Raw genomic sequence first — 15,541 nt, forward strand, 5'->3', positions numbered from 1 at the left:
TGTCGCTCTGAGAGTTTGTTCCATCATTCGTTCCAATTGGTGGAATCTTCGCCTGTTCCGTACTCGTAAGTAAACTTCCAGCGAGCCATCAATCTGTGTGAGTGACAGGCTCCATCTGCTGTTATTGTACAGTGCCAGCTGCATGTGAATCCGCAGCTGTTCTCCTGATAATACAAGACACTGTTTTCTCTAAATATTTATCATATCATTCTCCTCGCCTAAATGTAAAATCACAGAGATAAATGGAGGGCGCAGCATTAACTGATGGCACCGTCACTGGCATCGGGCATGCTGGGGAGTCGGATGTGTTTACATGTCATGGGCGCTTGTCTGACATGTGCAAATCATTGCCCGAGCAGCCCCCTGTGATTTCCCCAACTGAAGCTACATCTCATTTTATGTGATAATGTATACAGCTCCCACTTCCCAGCATGCACTGCTCTAATGCCAGATTGACAGCCAAATTTAACTCATACATGATGAATTAGAAACACTTGTTAGAAGCCATTGTGTCTCCAAAGCCCAGAACTGCAAAGAAGTCTCTAAAAATTAAACATATCGAATCTATCTATCTATCTATCTATCTATCTATCTATCTATCTATCTATCTATCTATCTATCTATCTATCTATCTATCTATCTATCTATCTATCTATCTATCCAGGGCTCCGGGTTTATGTGGGCCCTTGGGTGACACAGACTTAATAGGCCACTTTGCCGACGCATTGCCGATGCTCTGGCTGGGGATTCCACTTCAGGAGAAGCCCCTGGTGTCACTGTCCATATATGGACAGTGATGTCAGGGGCAACCCCTGAGCCATAGTCCCAGGTAGAGCACTATGCCTGGGACTTCTCTCATCCTGACATCACTGTCTGGGGAAGCCCCTGACATCATATCGTGATGTCAGGGGCTTGTTAGAGGGATAAACCCCCATTACCTTCTTGCAGCACAGGGACATGTGCCGGCGGCCGGAGGATTCGTTCAAGAGTGCGGCTCCCGAACCGAAGGAAGTCCTGGCGTTGTCATGACTCAGGCACTTCCTGTACAGAGTGACGGAGGAAGGCCTGTTGGCTCCGTAGGGGGAGAAGCGTGATGGAGTGACAAGGCACGTCATGATGTTACGCCCGGGGGGAGGTGTGGGAGAGACCGCACAAAGAGAAAAGAGAAGGACAGGACGCCATTAGAGAGGGAGAGAACAGGATTGGAATAGAGTGCAGCGCTGGGCAGACGAAGTCTGCCCCTGTCACAACTGCACAGTCTATAGGGTATAGACATAAAGGCTACCCTGCTGGAGCTGGATATAGCTCAGGAGACTTGTACACCAAGGCTGATGTCCCTGGGCTGCAGATAAGTATACAAATATGTGTCTAAACTGAACTTGTGTGACATGTTTTCAGAAGATTATTGCAAACTGTTATATTTCAAGTAAAGTTAAATAGTGTGTGAGGCAGACAGTGAAACGACAAAACGACTAAACTGTGATTATACTAATGTATGGACAAGTAGTAGTGTCGTAAAAAAATATATTCAGATACTTGTCGTCACTGGACTGGTTGCGCTTCCAGGTGTGCCCGAAAGTAAGGACCCACCGACTGAGGGAGGGAGAGGGATACAGCGAAACGTAGCGGTTAGCATAGTAGCATTGCGGTGGCGCCAGTCGGTCCGGTTAGTCCAACTGATACTTACGGCATACCCAGGAGCCGAGAGTGTGACTCTTACTGCTGGATATTCCACTCAGTAGTGGGTAGCTACCACAGTGACTGGCGGAGACGCCTCCATCGCCTGTCGGGCAAACGTGAGTTCAGGCGCGACCTCTCTCAGGGGGACTCCAGCGGGTTTGATGTCCCCAACCTCAGTTCATCTGTCTGCTTCATACTGAAGAAAATATTTGTCGAGTTCCAGAAAACAGTTATTTCCAAGAATCTGTGTAGACTCTTCTCTCACGTACAAAGCAATATTACCCTATGTACATTTGGCGTAGTCGGCAGGATCTACAGAAGACATGGATCCATCCAGCAGCAGTTCACCAGCCACGGTCGTGATACCTATGGTGGCCGCCTTGATGAGCATCCCAAAATTTGATAGGAAGAATGTATTAATCACGGACGGGCGGAGAGAGTACACACGGCAGCTCGACTGTTCCAAGTACCCCCGACACACCAAGTAGATTTAGCTCTTAATTCCTTGGAAGGAGATGCCCGGAAGGCGGTATTAGTGTTACCGGCAGACCAGCGCAGTACACTGGAAGCCATCATCAACCGATTAGACTCTCTATACGGTGATATCACCTCAGCAGCTGACCTGCGGAAGAAATTTTATACCAGGGTACAGAGGAATGGGGAATCACTCCCATAATTCGCAGTGGGGTTAAAAGGCAGGTGTAGTCCATTGGTGAAGAAGAATCCGACAGGTTGTGCAGCACTACCCGATCCAGACAGAATAGTATGGGACCAATTTAGTTCTGGTCTGGACAGTCGCACACTTCGAAGAGCGCTGCGAAACTTTGTGAGGGCCTCACCTGCGGTTGCCATGGAAGAAGGGGTGAAAGAAGCCCTCAAGATACACCAAGAGGAATCGGGGGAAGCGAACGTAGCCACACAGTGCGCAAGTCCTCCAGATCCTACTCAAAGCGTACCCGAACGACCTGGGAAAGCATTCCAAGAATTCACCAGAGATGGACGAGAAGCTATACGGGATTTGAAGACAGAGGTAGCACAGTAGAGAATAAGCGCTGACAGGCCAAAACACCAATCTCGACCATCCCGCCAAGCACAAGGGGGACCGTGATGCTGTCGGCGGTGTGACCAGCCGGGTCACTTCTCCAGAGAATGCAGAGCAGAGCGTTATTCTGGACGCGAACAACCACCTTTAAAATAGTTACCCGCCGCTGAGGGCCAAGCCGCGGGCAGACCATCAACAGACCTACAAGGAGACAGAGAACTATTGACGGGACGGTTTTTCCGCTCGCGGGAAAAAAACACTTCCGTCTCCCATTGAAATCAGTGGGAGACATTTTCGGAAGTTTTTTTGGCGCGTTTTCCGATGCAGTTTCCACATAAAAAACACTGTGTGAACTGACCCTTATAGTGATCCTATATACAGATACTTCATCTCCTCTGTGTAGTGTATGTCTTATACTGATCCTATATACAGATACTACATCTCCTCTGTGTAGTGTATGTCTTATACTGATCCTATATACAGATACTACATCTCCTCTGTGTAGTGTACATCTTATACTGATCCTATATACAGATACTACATCTCCTCTGTGTAGTGTATGTCTTATCCTGATCCTATATACAGATACTACATCTCCTCTGTGTAGTGTATGTCTTATACTGATCCTATATACAGATACTACATCTCCTCTGTGTAGTGTATGTCTTATACTGATCCTATATACAGATACTACATCTCCTCTGTGTAGTGTACATCTTATACTGATCCTATATACAGATACTACATCTCCTCTGTGTAGTGTATGTCTTATAGTGATCCTATATACAGATACTACATCTCCTCTGTGTAGTGTACATCTTATAGTGATCCTATATACAGATACTACATCTCCTCTGTGTAGTGTACATCTTATACTGATCCTATATACAGATACTACATCTCCTCTGTGTAGTGTACATCTTATAGTGATCCTATATACAGATACTACATCTCCTCTGTGTAGTGTACACCTTATACTGATCCTATATACAGATACTTCCATCTCCGCTGTGGATCTTTGGAGCTCCTTCATTATTATCGTTGGCGTTTTTGTTGAATCTCTGATAAATGCCCTTCTTGCCCCGTCGGTGAGTTTTGTTGGGCGGCTTCTCTTGTCAGGTTTGTAGTTGTGCCGTATTCTTTAGATTTTATTATAGTGGATTTAATGGTGCTCCGTGGGATGTTCAAAGCTTGGGATATTATTTTATAACACATCCCTGATCTTTACTTCTCTACAACTTTGTCTCTGACCTTTTTGGAGGACTCCTTGGTCTTCATGTTGCTTAGTTGGTGTTACAGAGTCACAGGTCTTTCAGAACAGGTGTATTTATACTGACGTCATGTGACACTTTGATGTTAATCTATGTATAATCTAGCCAATCAGCATGCGATTCTCACACACATGCCCTATTTTCCAAGTAAGGCCTTATTCACACGAACGTGTGCGTTTTGCGGTTCCGTGTGTCATCAGTGTTTGCTGCGTGGCTGCGTGAACATCACGGACTGTCTGAACGGCCCCATTGACTAACATAGGTCCGTGCGAAGCGCGTGATTTTCATGCGCGTATCACGGACGTTAAACATGTTCGTGTGAATAAGGCCTTATGGAACTGCCTGACCAAAGCCAAACAAGTCCCAGTGCTCTGAATAGTAATGAGCCCACGTGAAGTAGGACAACGGTGGCTTCTCTGGAATGGCAGTCCCTACCAATCAGCAATCATTTTTTACAGGGATAAGTTTATAGTATGTAGAAATAATTTGGAGTTCTCCTTCAAGGCAACACTGTAGAGGAAGCGTTACAACTAGTGAAATCAATGTGTGTACAATCTGTACATATAAATTTGTGTTACCTGCAATATTGCCTTGAGTGATTCATGTTGGGACCGGCCTTTATGTTTCCTTTCTCAGGGTCATAGATCGTCGTTGCTCTGGCGTAAGCTCCTCCAAGAATGAAGATGAATCCGTTTAGAGTGACCGCTGGGGCGTACTTGTTATCTGTGAGAGAAAACAACACATTACTGCGATTTGGAAATATCCCAAAAACTATGAAAACCGAACAGATATTGTACATCTCCACCCACGGAGTGTTAAAAAGTACGACAAATTTTGGACCAAATTTACATTCACATATAAGGGGTCCAGAAACAGCGCCACACCTGTCCATGGGTTGTGTCTAGTATTGCAGCTCAACTTTATTGGCGTGAATGGGCTGAGCTGCAATACCACACACAACCTGTGAACAGGTGTGGCACTGTTTTAGGAAAAAAGCAGCCATAAGTTTTTCAATCTGTACAACTCCATAAATGAGCAATTTGTTTTTCTAAGCCAAGAACCTCCTACTAAGATAAATTAAATTAAACTACCCCTAATTCTATGATTATACTTGTGCTAAACCTATTATAAGCACAGCATCAGGACAATGTGAGTACCCCCTTGATGGGCACCTGCCACCTTTACCAAAGGTACTATAGAAGTTAATATTACCATGTTAAATGGCCTATAGTGTGCTGGCGGGTCCCAAGCACTCTCAGACTGTCCAATAGGACTAATTTCCGGATATTACAGACATAATTGATTTTCGTGAAGCAGACTACTCCTTTTTATATGGAGCAACAATGATGTGAAAGCCTGACCCTCTCCCTCGGTTCCGTCGTTTTGACTGAATGAATTAGCGCTGACTACGGTATTGATTCTGTTAAAACGACGGAACCCTTACACAACGGTGACAAACAGAAACCATTTGCACCGGATCTGTCACCATTGAAACCTATGGTTTCCGTTTCTTTCAGTTTGGATTCCGTTCATGACGGAAAGGTCCGACGGAACCCATGAAGGGAGTCCCAGCATAGATGTGAACAAAGCCTGAGAATTAAAGAAAACCCCACAACTAGGCAACTTCCAGGTGTCATTATCTGAAAAGAACCAGTCTTTTAAAGTTCCCTAGAAGTTCCCAGCCATAATCACTGCCGTGCATTTACAAGAAACATGTCTGCTAATATCCGTCTATCTATCCAGCGTGAGCTGGTAATGCCAATGGGGCACGAGGTACTATGTGCCTCGCATCCCTAACTTCTAGTTGAAGGGTGTGGGCTCAAATGTTAAAATGTTAGTTACATATACACTATAGGCTATGAGACGGTATGAGGCAATCGCACCAAAGTAAAGCGATAGATTCATGCAGAGCGCAACTTCTCTTTGAAGAAGAAAGGCCGCTCAAGTCTTGGGAGAATCTATTTTTCATTGTACAGTATTTTGCTGGGGTCAGACATGGCAGAGCTCCCAGCAACTTTATATTCCATCCATGTCGTGTATTTCTGATGTACAGTGTAACATAGAAGGACGAAAATGAGGATTTGTAATTCTTCCCCACGCTTCAAGCTCGGCTCCTTTTCCACCCATTTAAATTTCATCTGTCCTCAATTCCATGGTACAAACTGGCTATGATCTCTGACACATTCGTCTCTGCTTTTATAATAGTGAGCAAATTGTCTTTTCTATAATGTCTCTTGCTTTAGAATAAAAGGCTCAGTCCTATTAAATGTGACTAAGTGGAGTTTGCACCGGAGATATCAAGATCTCATTATACCTGTAACTAAACCAGGTAGTTATTATTCCATCTCAAAATCAGCGTAATGACTCATTAAGCCTCTTTATTTCATTTGCCTCCTTGTTTGCATAATGTGATTTAATGTATAACTTCAATTTCCACCTTCTATGGCAATTCCCTCAACAAATTTACCTAAACCAGTGATTCATATAGTCATTTTTTTGCAGTGATTATCTAATCGGAGGAGAAACTCCACCCAAAACTGGAAATACATATCTCCAATTTTCTACCAAGTTTTACTCTTCAACTACAGATCCAGTTCTCGAAGTACAAAAATCCTACCAAGACATGGTTAGGACATAATATTATACAAGATAAACATGCAAGACAAGGAGAGAAATGTAAAGAAATCAGAAAGAGTGAGATGAGTTTTTTGCAGACTGCTCTCATACTCCATACAGTTTACGTCATGTTACTGGACTGCTTCCTCGATGCAACGATGGCCAGGCACTACTTTCCTCAAAGTCGTAACTTAAAACTTCTGGGACCCCATTTCAAAATCTGCAATCTGACCCTTATTTGTCTGGGCCCCCAACAGCAGTGCCACCTATACTGCCCTGATGTTACCTACTAACACCCACCAATTTACAAAGCTCATGTTCCTGCTTGGCTTTTTACCCAAAGTCTATTAGAATCCAAGTTCCTTTTGGGATCGAGACTGTCATATTCCACTGGATTTATACAACTTCAAACTGTTCATCTCTTCTGATTATAGTGCTAAATTTACAACAGTTCCAGACATGAGAGCATAGTGAAGGAGTGGTGCATAGCAAGGATGGGGAAGGAGTGGCACATAAACGAGATGAGAGAGCAGTGGTCTGAGACAGATATGGATGTGGGAAGGAGTGGCCTGTCACATAAGCGGGATGGGGAAGTAGTGGTCTTACATACACCAGAGATGAAGAAAGAGTGGCCTAGCATATACAGTAGGTGGGCTGCAAAAGCAGTGGCCTCGAACGTTGAATGGCTGAGGTAGGAGTGCTCTGGCCAATAGGAGTGTTGTGGAAGGAGTGCTCTGGCACATAAGAGAACTGAGATAGTGCTTTGGCACATAGGAGTAATGAGGAAAGGCATACCTACCAACCGTCCCGGATGTCAGGCGGTGTCCCACTGTCCCGAGAGGCCGGTGGTATGACCCAGACTCCCGGTATCGACTGTATCTGGGTCCTCAGGACGCAGATAAAGTTGAACCTAATGCTGAAGCAGGAAACCATCAGCTCCCTGCTTCAGCATTAGTACAGAGGACTGCCCGGGCACAGCGCTGAGCCCGAGGAAGCCCTTGATGTCACTGTCCATATATGGACAGTGACGTCAGTGGCTCCTCCTGGAGCGAAATTCCTGGCCAGAGCGTCGGCATCGCTCTGGCCGGGGATTCCACTCCAGGAGACACTGATGTCACTGTCCATATATGGGTAATGACGTCAGGGATTCCTTCTAGGAGCAGAATACCCAGGCCAGAGTGTCGGCAACGCCCTTGCTGGGGATTCCGCTTCAGGAGGAGCCATTGATGACACTGTCCATATATGGATAGTGTCGTCAGGGATTCCATCTAGGAGCAGAATCCCCAGGCCAGAGCGTCAGCAACGCTCTGGCCGCAGAGTCCCCAGCTTGGCCGATGATCTGGCTGGGGATTCCATCCCTAGAGGGAATCCCAATAGCTACATGGGGGGTATCCCTATCTACGGGGTGTGTGGCACTATTTACAGGGGACACTCGTGCTATCTACATGTGCACTGTGTGTGGCACTATCTACATGGGCACTGTGGCACTATGTGGGCACTGGCACTAGGGGCAGCTAAGGGGGCATTATACTGTTATACTGTATGGGGCAGCTATGGGGCATTATACTGTATAGGGGAATCTATAGGGGCATTATACTGTATGGGGCAGCTGTGGGGCAATATAGTGTATGGTGGCAGCTAGGGGGGCATTATACTGTATGGGGTTGGCTATGGGGGTATTATACTGTATGGGGGAATCCTATAAAGGCATACTGTATGGGGCAGCTGTGTGGGCATTATACTGTATGGGGGCATTATGCTGTATGGCGGCAGCTTTGAGGAATTATGCTGCATGGGGGTGTTTGTTTGGGCATTATACTGGATGGGGCATCTGTGTGGGCATTATATTGTATGTGTTAAGGATCTGCCAGGCACAGCTTCTGTATCCACGCCCATAGGTAATCAGTCTGCACCTGCTTCTATGTCTGTGAGACTGACTCCATCTTCCACCACTCAGGATGGCAGGCTTAGGAGTGGGAGAGCCTATCACAGCCTGGCCAGACGGAGCTAGCTCCCGCCCTCTGTCTATTTATACCTGCCTTTCCTGTTCCTCCTTGCTTGTGATTCTTCTCTGTTGGTTTCCTGGCCCTGCTGCAGCTTCTTGAACTACTTGTCCCTGCTTCGTATTGACCCTGGCTTACTGACTCCTCTTCTGCTCTGCGTTTGGTACCTCGTACACTCCTGGTTTGACTCGGCTTGTTCACTCCTCTCCTGCTCTACGTTTGGCACCTCGTACTCTCCTGGTTTGACTCGGCTCGTTTACTTCTCTTGTTGCTCACGGTGTTGCCGTGGGCAACTGCCCCGTTTCCCTTTGTTCTGTGTTTCCTTGTCTGTTGTCTGTCGTGCACTTATTGAGTGTAGGGACTGTCGCCCAGTTGTACCCCGTCGCCTAGGGCGGGTCATTGCAAGTAGGCAGGGACTGAGTGGCGGGTAGATTAGGGCTCACTTTTCGGTTTCCCTATCCCTGTCATTACATAATCACAAGCCCATATACCTACTCTACCCTGGTCCCTCACACCACTATGGACCCCCTTGAGACCCTGGTTCAGCAAATGCAGGGTCTCTCCCTACAGGTCCAGGCCCTGGCTCAGAGGGTCAACCAGCCTGATGCTACCATGGTAGTACCCCTCACCTCTTGAACCCCACCTCAAGTTGCCTGACTGGTTCTCAGGGGACCGGAAGACTTTTCTCTCCTTTCGGGAGAGTTTTAGGCTCTATTTTCGTTTAAAGCCCCACTCCTCAGGTTCTGAGAGCCAGCGGGTGGGTATAATTATGTCCCGGCTCCAGGAAGGGCCGCAAGAATGGGCCTTCTCCTTGGCTCCTGACGCCCCTGAACTTTCCTCCGTTGATCTTTTCTTTTCTGCTCTCGGACTCATTTATGACGAGACTGACAGGGCTGCCTTTGCCGAGAGTCAGCTGGTGACCTTACGTCAGGGTAAGAGACCTGTTGAGGAGTATTGCTCTGACTTTAGGAAGTGGTGCGTAGCTTCCCGGTGGAATGACTCTGCCTTAAGGTGCCAGTTTAGGTTGGGTCTGTCGAACGCCCTGAAAGACCTGCTAGTTAGCTATCCCTCTTCTGACTCCCTAGACCAGGTTATGGCTTTAGCGGTACGACTTGACCGACGTCTCAGGGAACGACAACGTGAACGTTTATGTGTTTTCTCCTCTGACTCCCCCATAATGCCTCCCGAGGTTCCGTTGCTTCGTTCTTCCACGGAAGACTCGGAGGTACCTATGCAACTCGGGGCCTCCGTGTCCCCCCAACAGCATAGAGAGTTCCGCAGGAAGAATGGTCTCTGCTTCTATTGTGGGGATGACAAGCATCAAGTGAACACCTGTCCTAGGCGTAAGAATAAGCAGCCGGAAAACTTCCGCGCCTAAGTGATCATCGGGGAGGTAACTTGGGCGCACAGGTATTTCCCGTAAATATGAAACGTAATAAAATCTTGCTTCCCTTTCAGGTCTCTTTTGGTGGTAGGTCTGCTACCGGCAGTGCCTTCGTGGATTCAGGGTCGTCTGCTAATATCATGTCTGTGGAATTGGCTATATCTCTAGCTATGCCTTAGGATTGATTTGCCTAAACCTGTCCCGGTAGTGGGTATCGACTCCACTCCTCTTGCTAATGGTTATTTTACACAGCATACCCCTGTTTTTGAACTCCTTGTTGGCTCCATGCATTTGGAGCAGTGCTCTGTACTGTTGATGCAGGGATTATCGTCCGATTTGGTTTTAGCCCTTCCCTGGTTGCAGTTGCATAATCCCACGTTTGACGGGAATACTGGGGATCTTACCAAATGGGGTAATGAATGCTTGACATCATGTTTTTCTGTTAATTCTATTTCTCCCCCTGAGGAGGTGAACATGCTACCTGAGTTTGTTCAGGACTTCGCTGATGTTTTCTCTAAGGAGGCCTCCGAAGTGTTACCTCCTCATAGAGAATACGATTGCGCTATCGATTTGGTACCAGGAGCTAAGCTCCCTAAGGGTAGGATATTTAATCTCTCTTGTCCCGAACGTGAAGCCATGAGAGAGTATATCCAGGAATGCCTGGCCAAGGGTTACATTCGCCCCTCTACTTCTCCGGTAGGTGCTGGCTTCTTCTTCGTAGGGAAGAAGGATGGTGGTCTTAGGCCATGCATTGACTACCGTAACTTGAATAAGGTCACTGTAAGGAACCAGTATCCCCTTCCTTTGATTCCTGATCTCTTTAATCAGGTTCAGGGGGCCCAATGCTTCTCTAAGTTTGATCTACGGGGGGCGTATAACCTTATCCGCATCAAAGAGGGGGATGAGTGGAAGACTGCGTTTAACACGCCCGAAGGTCATTTCGAATACCTCGTCATGCCCTTTGGGTTGTGTAATGCTCCCGCGGTCTTCCAGAATTTCATAAATGAGATTTTAAGAGATTACCTGGGGGTATTTCTTGTAGTGTACCTTGATGACATACTTGTGCTTTCCAAGGACTGGTCCTCCCACATTGAGCATGTCAGGAAGGTGCTCCAGGTCCTTCGGGAAAACAAACTGTTTGCGAAGACCGAAAAATGTGTGTTTGGGGTGCAGGAGATACCATTTTTGGGTCAAATCCTCACTCCTCATGAATTCCGCATGGACCCCGCCAAGGTCCAGGCTGTGGCGGAATGGGTCCAACCTGCCTCCCTGAAGGCGTTACAGTGTTTCTTGGGGTTCGCTAATTATTTCAGGAGATTTATTGCTAACTTCTCGGTCATCGCTAAGCCTCTTACGGACCTCACTCGCAAGGGTGCTGATCTCCTCCGCTGGCCTCCTGTGGCTGTCCAGGCTTTTGAGGTCCTTAAGAAGTGCTTTATCTCGGCCCCGGTGTTGGTTAAGCCCAACCAAATGGAGCCATTTATCGTGGAGGTTGACGCGTCCGAGGTGGGAGTGGGGGCTGTCTTGTCCCAGGGTACCAGGTCCCTCACCCATCTCCGTCCCTGTGCCTACTTCTCCAGGAAGTTTTCGCCCACTGAGAGTAACTATGATATTGGCAACCGCGAACTCTTAGCCATTAAATGGGCATTTGAAGAGTGGCGCCACTTCCTGGAGGGGGCTAGGCACCAGGTAACGGTCCTTACCGACCACAAGAATCTGGTTTTCCTATAATCGGCCCGGAGGCTAAACCCGAGACAAGCTCGATGGGCGTTATTTTTTACCAGATTCAATTTTTTGGTTACCTATAGGGCTGGGTCTAAAAATATTAAGGCTGATGCACTGTCGCGTAGCTTCATGGCCAGCCCTCCTTCGGAGGAAGATCCTGCTTGTATTTTGCCTCCAGGTATAATCATTTCCTCTATTGAGTCTGATTTAGTCTCTGAAATTGCTGCTGATCAAGGTTCAGCTCCCGGGAACCTTCCTGAGAACAAGCTGTTTGTTCCCCTGCAATTCCGGCTAAAGGGTACTTAGGGAAAATCATGACTCCGCACTATCTGGTCATCCAGGCATCCTGGGTACCAAGCACCTTATTGCCAGAAACTATTGGTGGCCTGGGTTGCCTAAAGACGTTAAGGCCTACGTCGCCGCTTGTGAGGTTTGTGCTAGGTCCAAGACTACCAGGTCCTGACCAGCGGGCTTACTACGTTCTTTGCCCATTCCCCAGAGACCTTGGACCCATATGTCCATGGATTTTATCACCGATTTGCCTCCATCTCAAGGCAAGTCGGTGGTGTGGGTTGTAGTAGACCGCTTCAGTAAGATGTGCCACTTTGTGCCCCTCAAAAAACTACCCAATGCTAAGACGTTAGCTACCTTGTTTGTCAAACACATCCTGCGTCTCCATGGGCTCCCTGTCAATATTGTTTCTGACAGAGGGGTACAATTTGTGTCTTTGTTTTGGAGAGCCTTCTGTAAAAAGTTGGAGATTGATCTGTCCTTCTCCTCTGCCTTCCATCCTGAAACTAATGGCCAAACCGAGAGGACTAATCAGTCTCTAGAACAATATTTAAGGTGTTTTATCTCTGACTGTCAATATGATTGGGTCTCATTCATTCCCCTCGCCGAATTTTCCCTTAATAACCGGGTCAGTAACTCGTCAGGGGTCTCCCCCTTTTTCTGTTATTTTGGGGTTAATCCACGGTTCTCCTCCGTTTCACCTGGTAGTTCCAACAATCCCGAGGTAGAGGTCGTTCATCGGGAACTGTGCACAGTCTGGGCCCAGGTTCTGGAGAACCTAGAGGCGTCCCAGAGCATACAAAAAACTCAGGCAGATAGAAGACGTTCTGCTAACCCCTTGTTTATGGTCGGGGATCTGGTGTGGCTATCGTCAAAGAACTTGCGCCTTAAAGTCCCATCCAAGAAATTTGCTCCCCGCTTTATAGGGCCGTACAAGGTCATTGAAGTCCTCAATCCTGTCTCCTTCCGACTGGAGTTGCCCCCATCTTTTCGAGTACACGATGTGTTTCATGCCTCCCTCCTTAAACGCTGCTCCCCGTCCTTGGCTCCCTCGAGGAAACCTCCTGTCCCCGTTCTCACCCCTGAGGGGGTAGAATTCGAGGTGTGGAAGATTGTGGACAGCAAGATGGTCCAAGGCTCCCTCCAGTACCTGGTCCATTGGAGAGGATACGGGCCTGAGGAGAGGACTTGGGTACCCGCCCGGGATGTTCACGCTGGGGTATTGGTCAGGAGGTTCCACCTTCGTTTCCCCAATAAACCAGGTCCATCTAGAAAGGGTCCGGTAGCCCCTCATTAAAGGGGGGGTACTGTTAAGGATCTGCCAGGCACAGCTTCTGTATCCACGCCCATAGGTAATCAGTCTGCACCTGCTTCTATGTCTGTGAGACTGACTCTATCTTCCACCACTCAGGATGGCAGGCTTAGGAGAGGGAGAGCCTATCACAGCCTGGCCAGACGGAGCTAGCTCCCGCCCTCTGTCTATTTATACCTGCCTTTCCTGTTCCTCCTTGCTTGTGATTCTTCACTGTTGGTTTCCTGGCCCTGCTGCAGCTTCTTGAACTACTTGTCCCTGCTTCGTATTGACCCTGGCTTACTGACACCTCTTCTGCTCTGCGTTTGGTACCTCGTACACTCCTGGTTTGACTCGGCTTGTTCACTACTCTCCTGCTCTACGTTTGGCACCTCGTACTCTCCTGGTTTGACTCGGCTCGTTTACTTCTCTTGTTGCTCACGGTGTTGCCGTGGGCAACTGCCCCGTTTCCCTTTGTTCTGTGTTTCCTTGTCTGTTGTCTGTCGTGCACTTATTGAGTGTAGGGACCGTCGCCCAGTTGTACCCCGTCGCCTAGGGCGGGTCGTTGCAAGTAGGCAGGGACTGAGTGGCGGGTAGATTAGGGCTCACTTGTCGGTTTCCCTATCCCTGTCATTACAGTATGGGTGCATCTATGGGGGCATAATACTGCATGGTGGCAGCTGTAGGGCATTATACACTGTGGGGGCAGCTACTTGGCATTATAATGTTTAGGAGGTACTATGGGAGCATGATACTGTGTGGGCTGAACCGAGTGTGGGCAGCGATTGGGCGGGATTAGAGGTGTGGCTTAAAATTGTAAAAAATAACGCTACGCGTGTCGCATCAGTTGTCCCTCTTTGCGATACTTTAAAGTCGGGCGGTATGGAGGAAGGAGTGCCCTGGCACATAGAAGAGATGGGAAAGGAGTGCTCTGGCACATAGGAGAGATGAGGAAGGAGTACTCTGGCACATAGGAGAGAGGAGAAAGGAGTGCTCTGAAAGATAGGAGAGATGAGGAAAGAGTAGTCTGCAAAATAGGAGAGAAGAAGAAGTAATAGTAATTTGGCACATAGGAGAGATGAAGAAGGTGTCCTCCGGCACATAGGACCGATGAGAAAGGAGTGCTCTGGCACATAGTTACGATGAGGAAGGAGTGTTCTGGCACATAGGAGAGATGAGGAAGGAGTGGTCTGGCACATAGTAACGATGAGGAAGGAGTGTTCTGGCACATAGGAGATATGAGGAAGGCGTGCTCTGGCACATAGTAACGATGAGGAAGGAGTGTTCTGGCACATATGAGAGATGAGGAAGGAGTGGTCTGGCACATAGGTGAGATGACGAAGGAGTGGTCTGGCACATAGGAGAGATGAAGAAGGTGTCCCCCGGCACATAGGACCGATGAGAAAGGTGTGCTCTGGCACATAGTAACGATGAGGAAGGAGTGTTCTGCCACATAGGAGAGATGAGGAAGGAGTGGTCTGGCACATAGTAACGATGAGGAAGGAGTGTTCTGGCACATAGGAGAGATGAGGAAGGAGTGGTCTGGCACATAGTAACGATGAGGAAGGAGTGTTCTGGCACATAGGAGATATGAGGAAGGAGTGTTCTGGCACATAGTAACGATGAGGAAGGAGTGTTCTAGCACATATGAGAGATGAGGAAGGAGTAGTCTGGCACATAGGAGAGATGAGGAAGGAGTGGTCTGGCACATAGGAGAGATGAAGAAGGTGTCCTCCGGCACATAGGACCGATGAGAAAGGTGTGCTCTGGCACATAGTAACGATGAGGAAGGAGTGGTCTGGCACATGGGAGAGATGAGGAAGGAGTGGTCTGGCACATAGGAGAGATGAAGAAGTAGTGCTCTGGCACATAGCAATGACGAGGAAGGAGTGCTCTGGCACATAGGATGGACGAGGAACGAGTGCTCTAGCACATAGGAACGATGAGGAAGGAGTGTCTGGCACATAGGAACAACAAGTAAGGAGTGCTCTGGCACATGGAAGGGTTAGTGTATAAACTATAGACTATGAGTAAGGACCGTAATGTTACACAGGTCTGAAACATGTAACCATTGTTTCCTCCTTTTTGGACATGTTTTTTTTTATGCATTAATAAATTTAAAGTTTTAACCAACACCTCCGGAGTCCTGGATTACTACCATTTTTCTTTTGGGTCAGTGTATAAACTGTCTAGCAGAGTTAGAAAGAAGCAATGGTCCCATGATTCATTAGTCAATGT

At 47.7% G+C, this 15,541-nt stretch overlaps 1 protein-coding gene across 2 annotated transcripts in view; it reads right to left on the reverse strand.

The window, feature by feature from the left end:
* KLHL29 (kelch like family member 29) overlaps window positions 1–15,541 on the reverse strand; it is an 850,651-nt gene that overhangs the window by 22,383 nt on the left and 812,727 nt on the right. For both annotated transcript variants that reach the window (XM_075861037.1, XM_075861036.1), the window contains exon 14: window positions 4,572–4,716. In XM_075861037.1, coding sequence (XP_075717152.1) covers window positions 4,572–4,716 — 145 coding nt within the window. The remainder of the gene's footprint in view (window positions 1–4,571; window positions 4,717–15,541) is intronic.

Source organism: Rhinoderma darwinii, chromosome 4, assembly GCF_050947455.1.
Source record: "Rhinoderma darwinii isolate aRhiDar2 chromosome 4, aRhiDar2.hap1, whole genome shotgun sequence".
NCBI classification, from domain to species: Eukaryota; Metazoa; Chordata; class Amphibia; order Anura; family Rhinodermatidae; genus Rhinoderma; species Rhinoderma darwinii.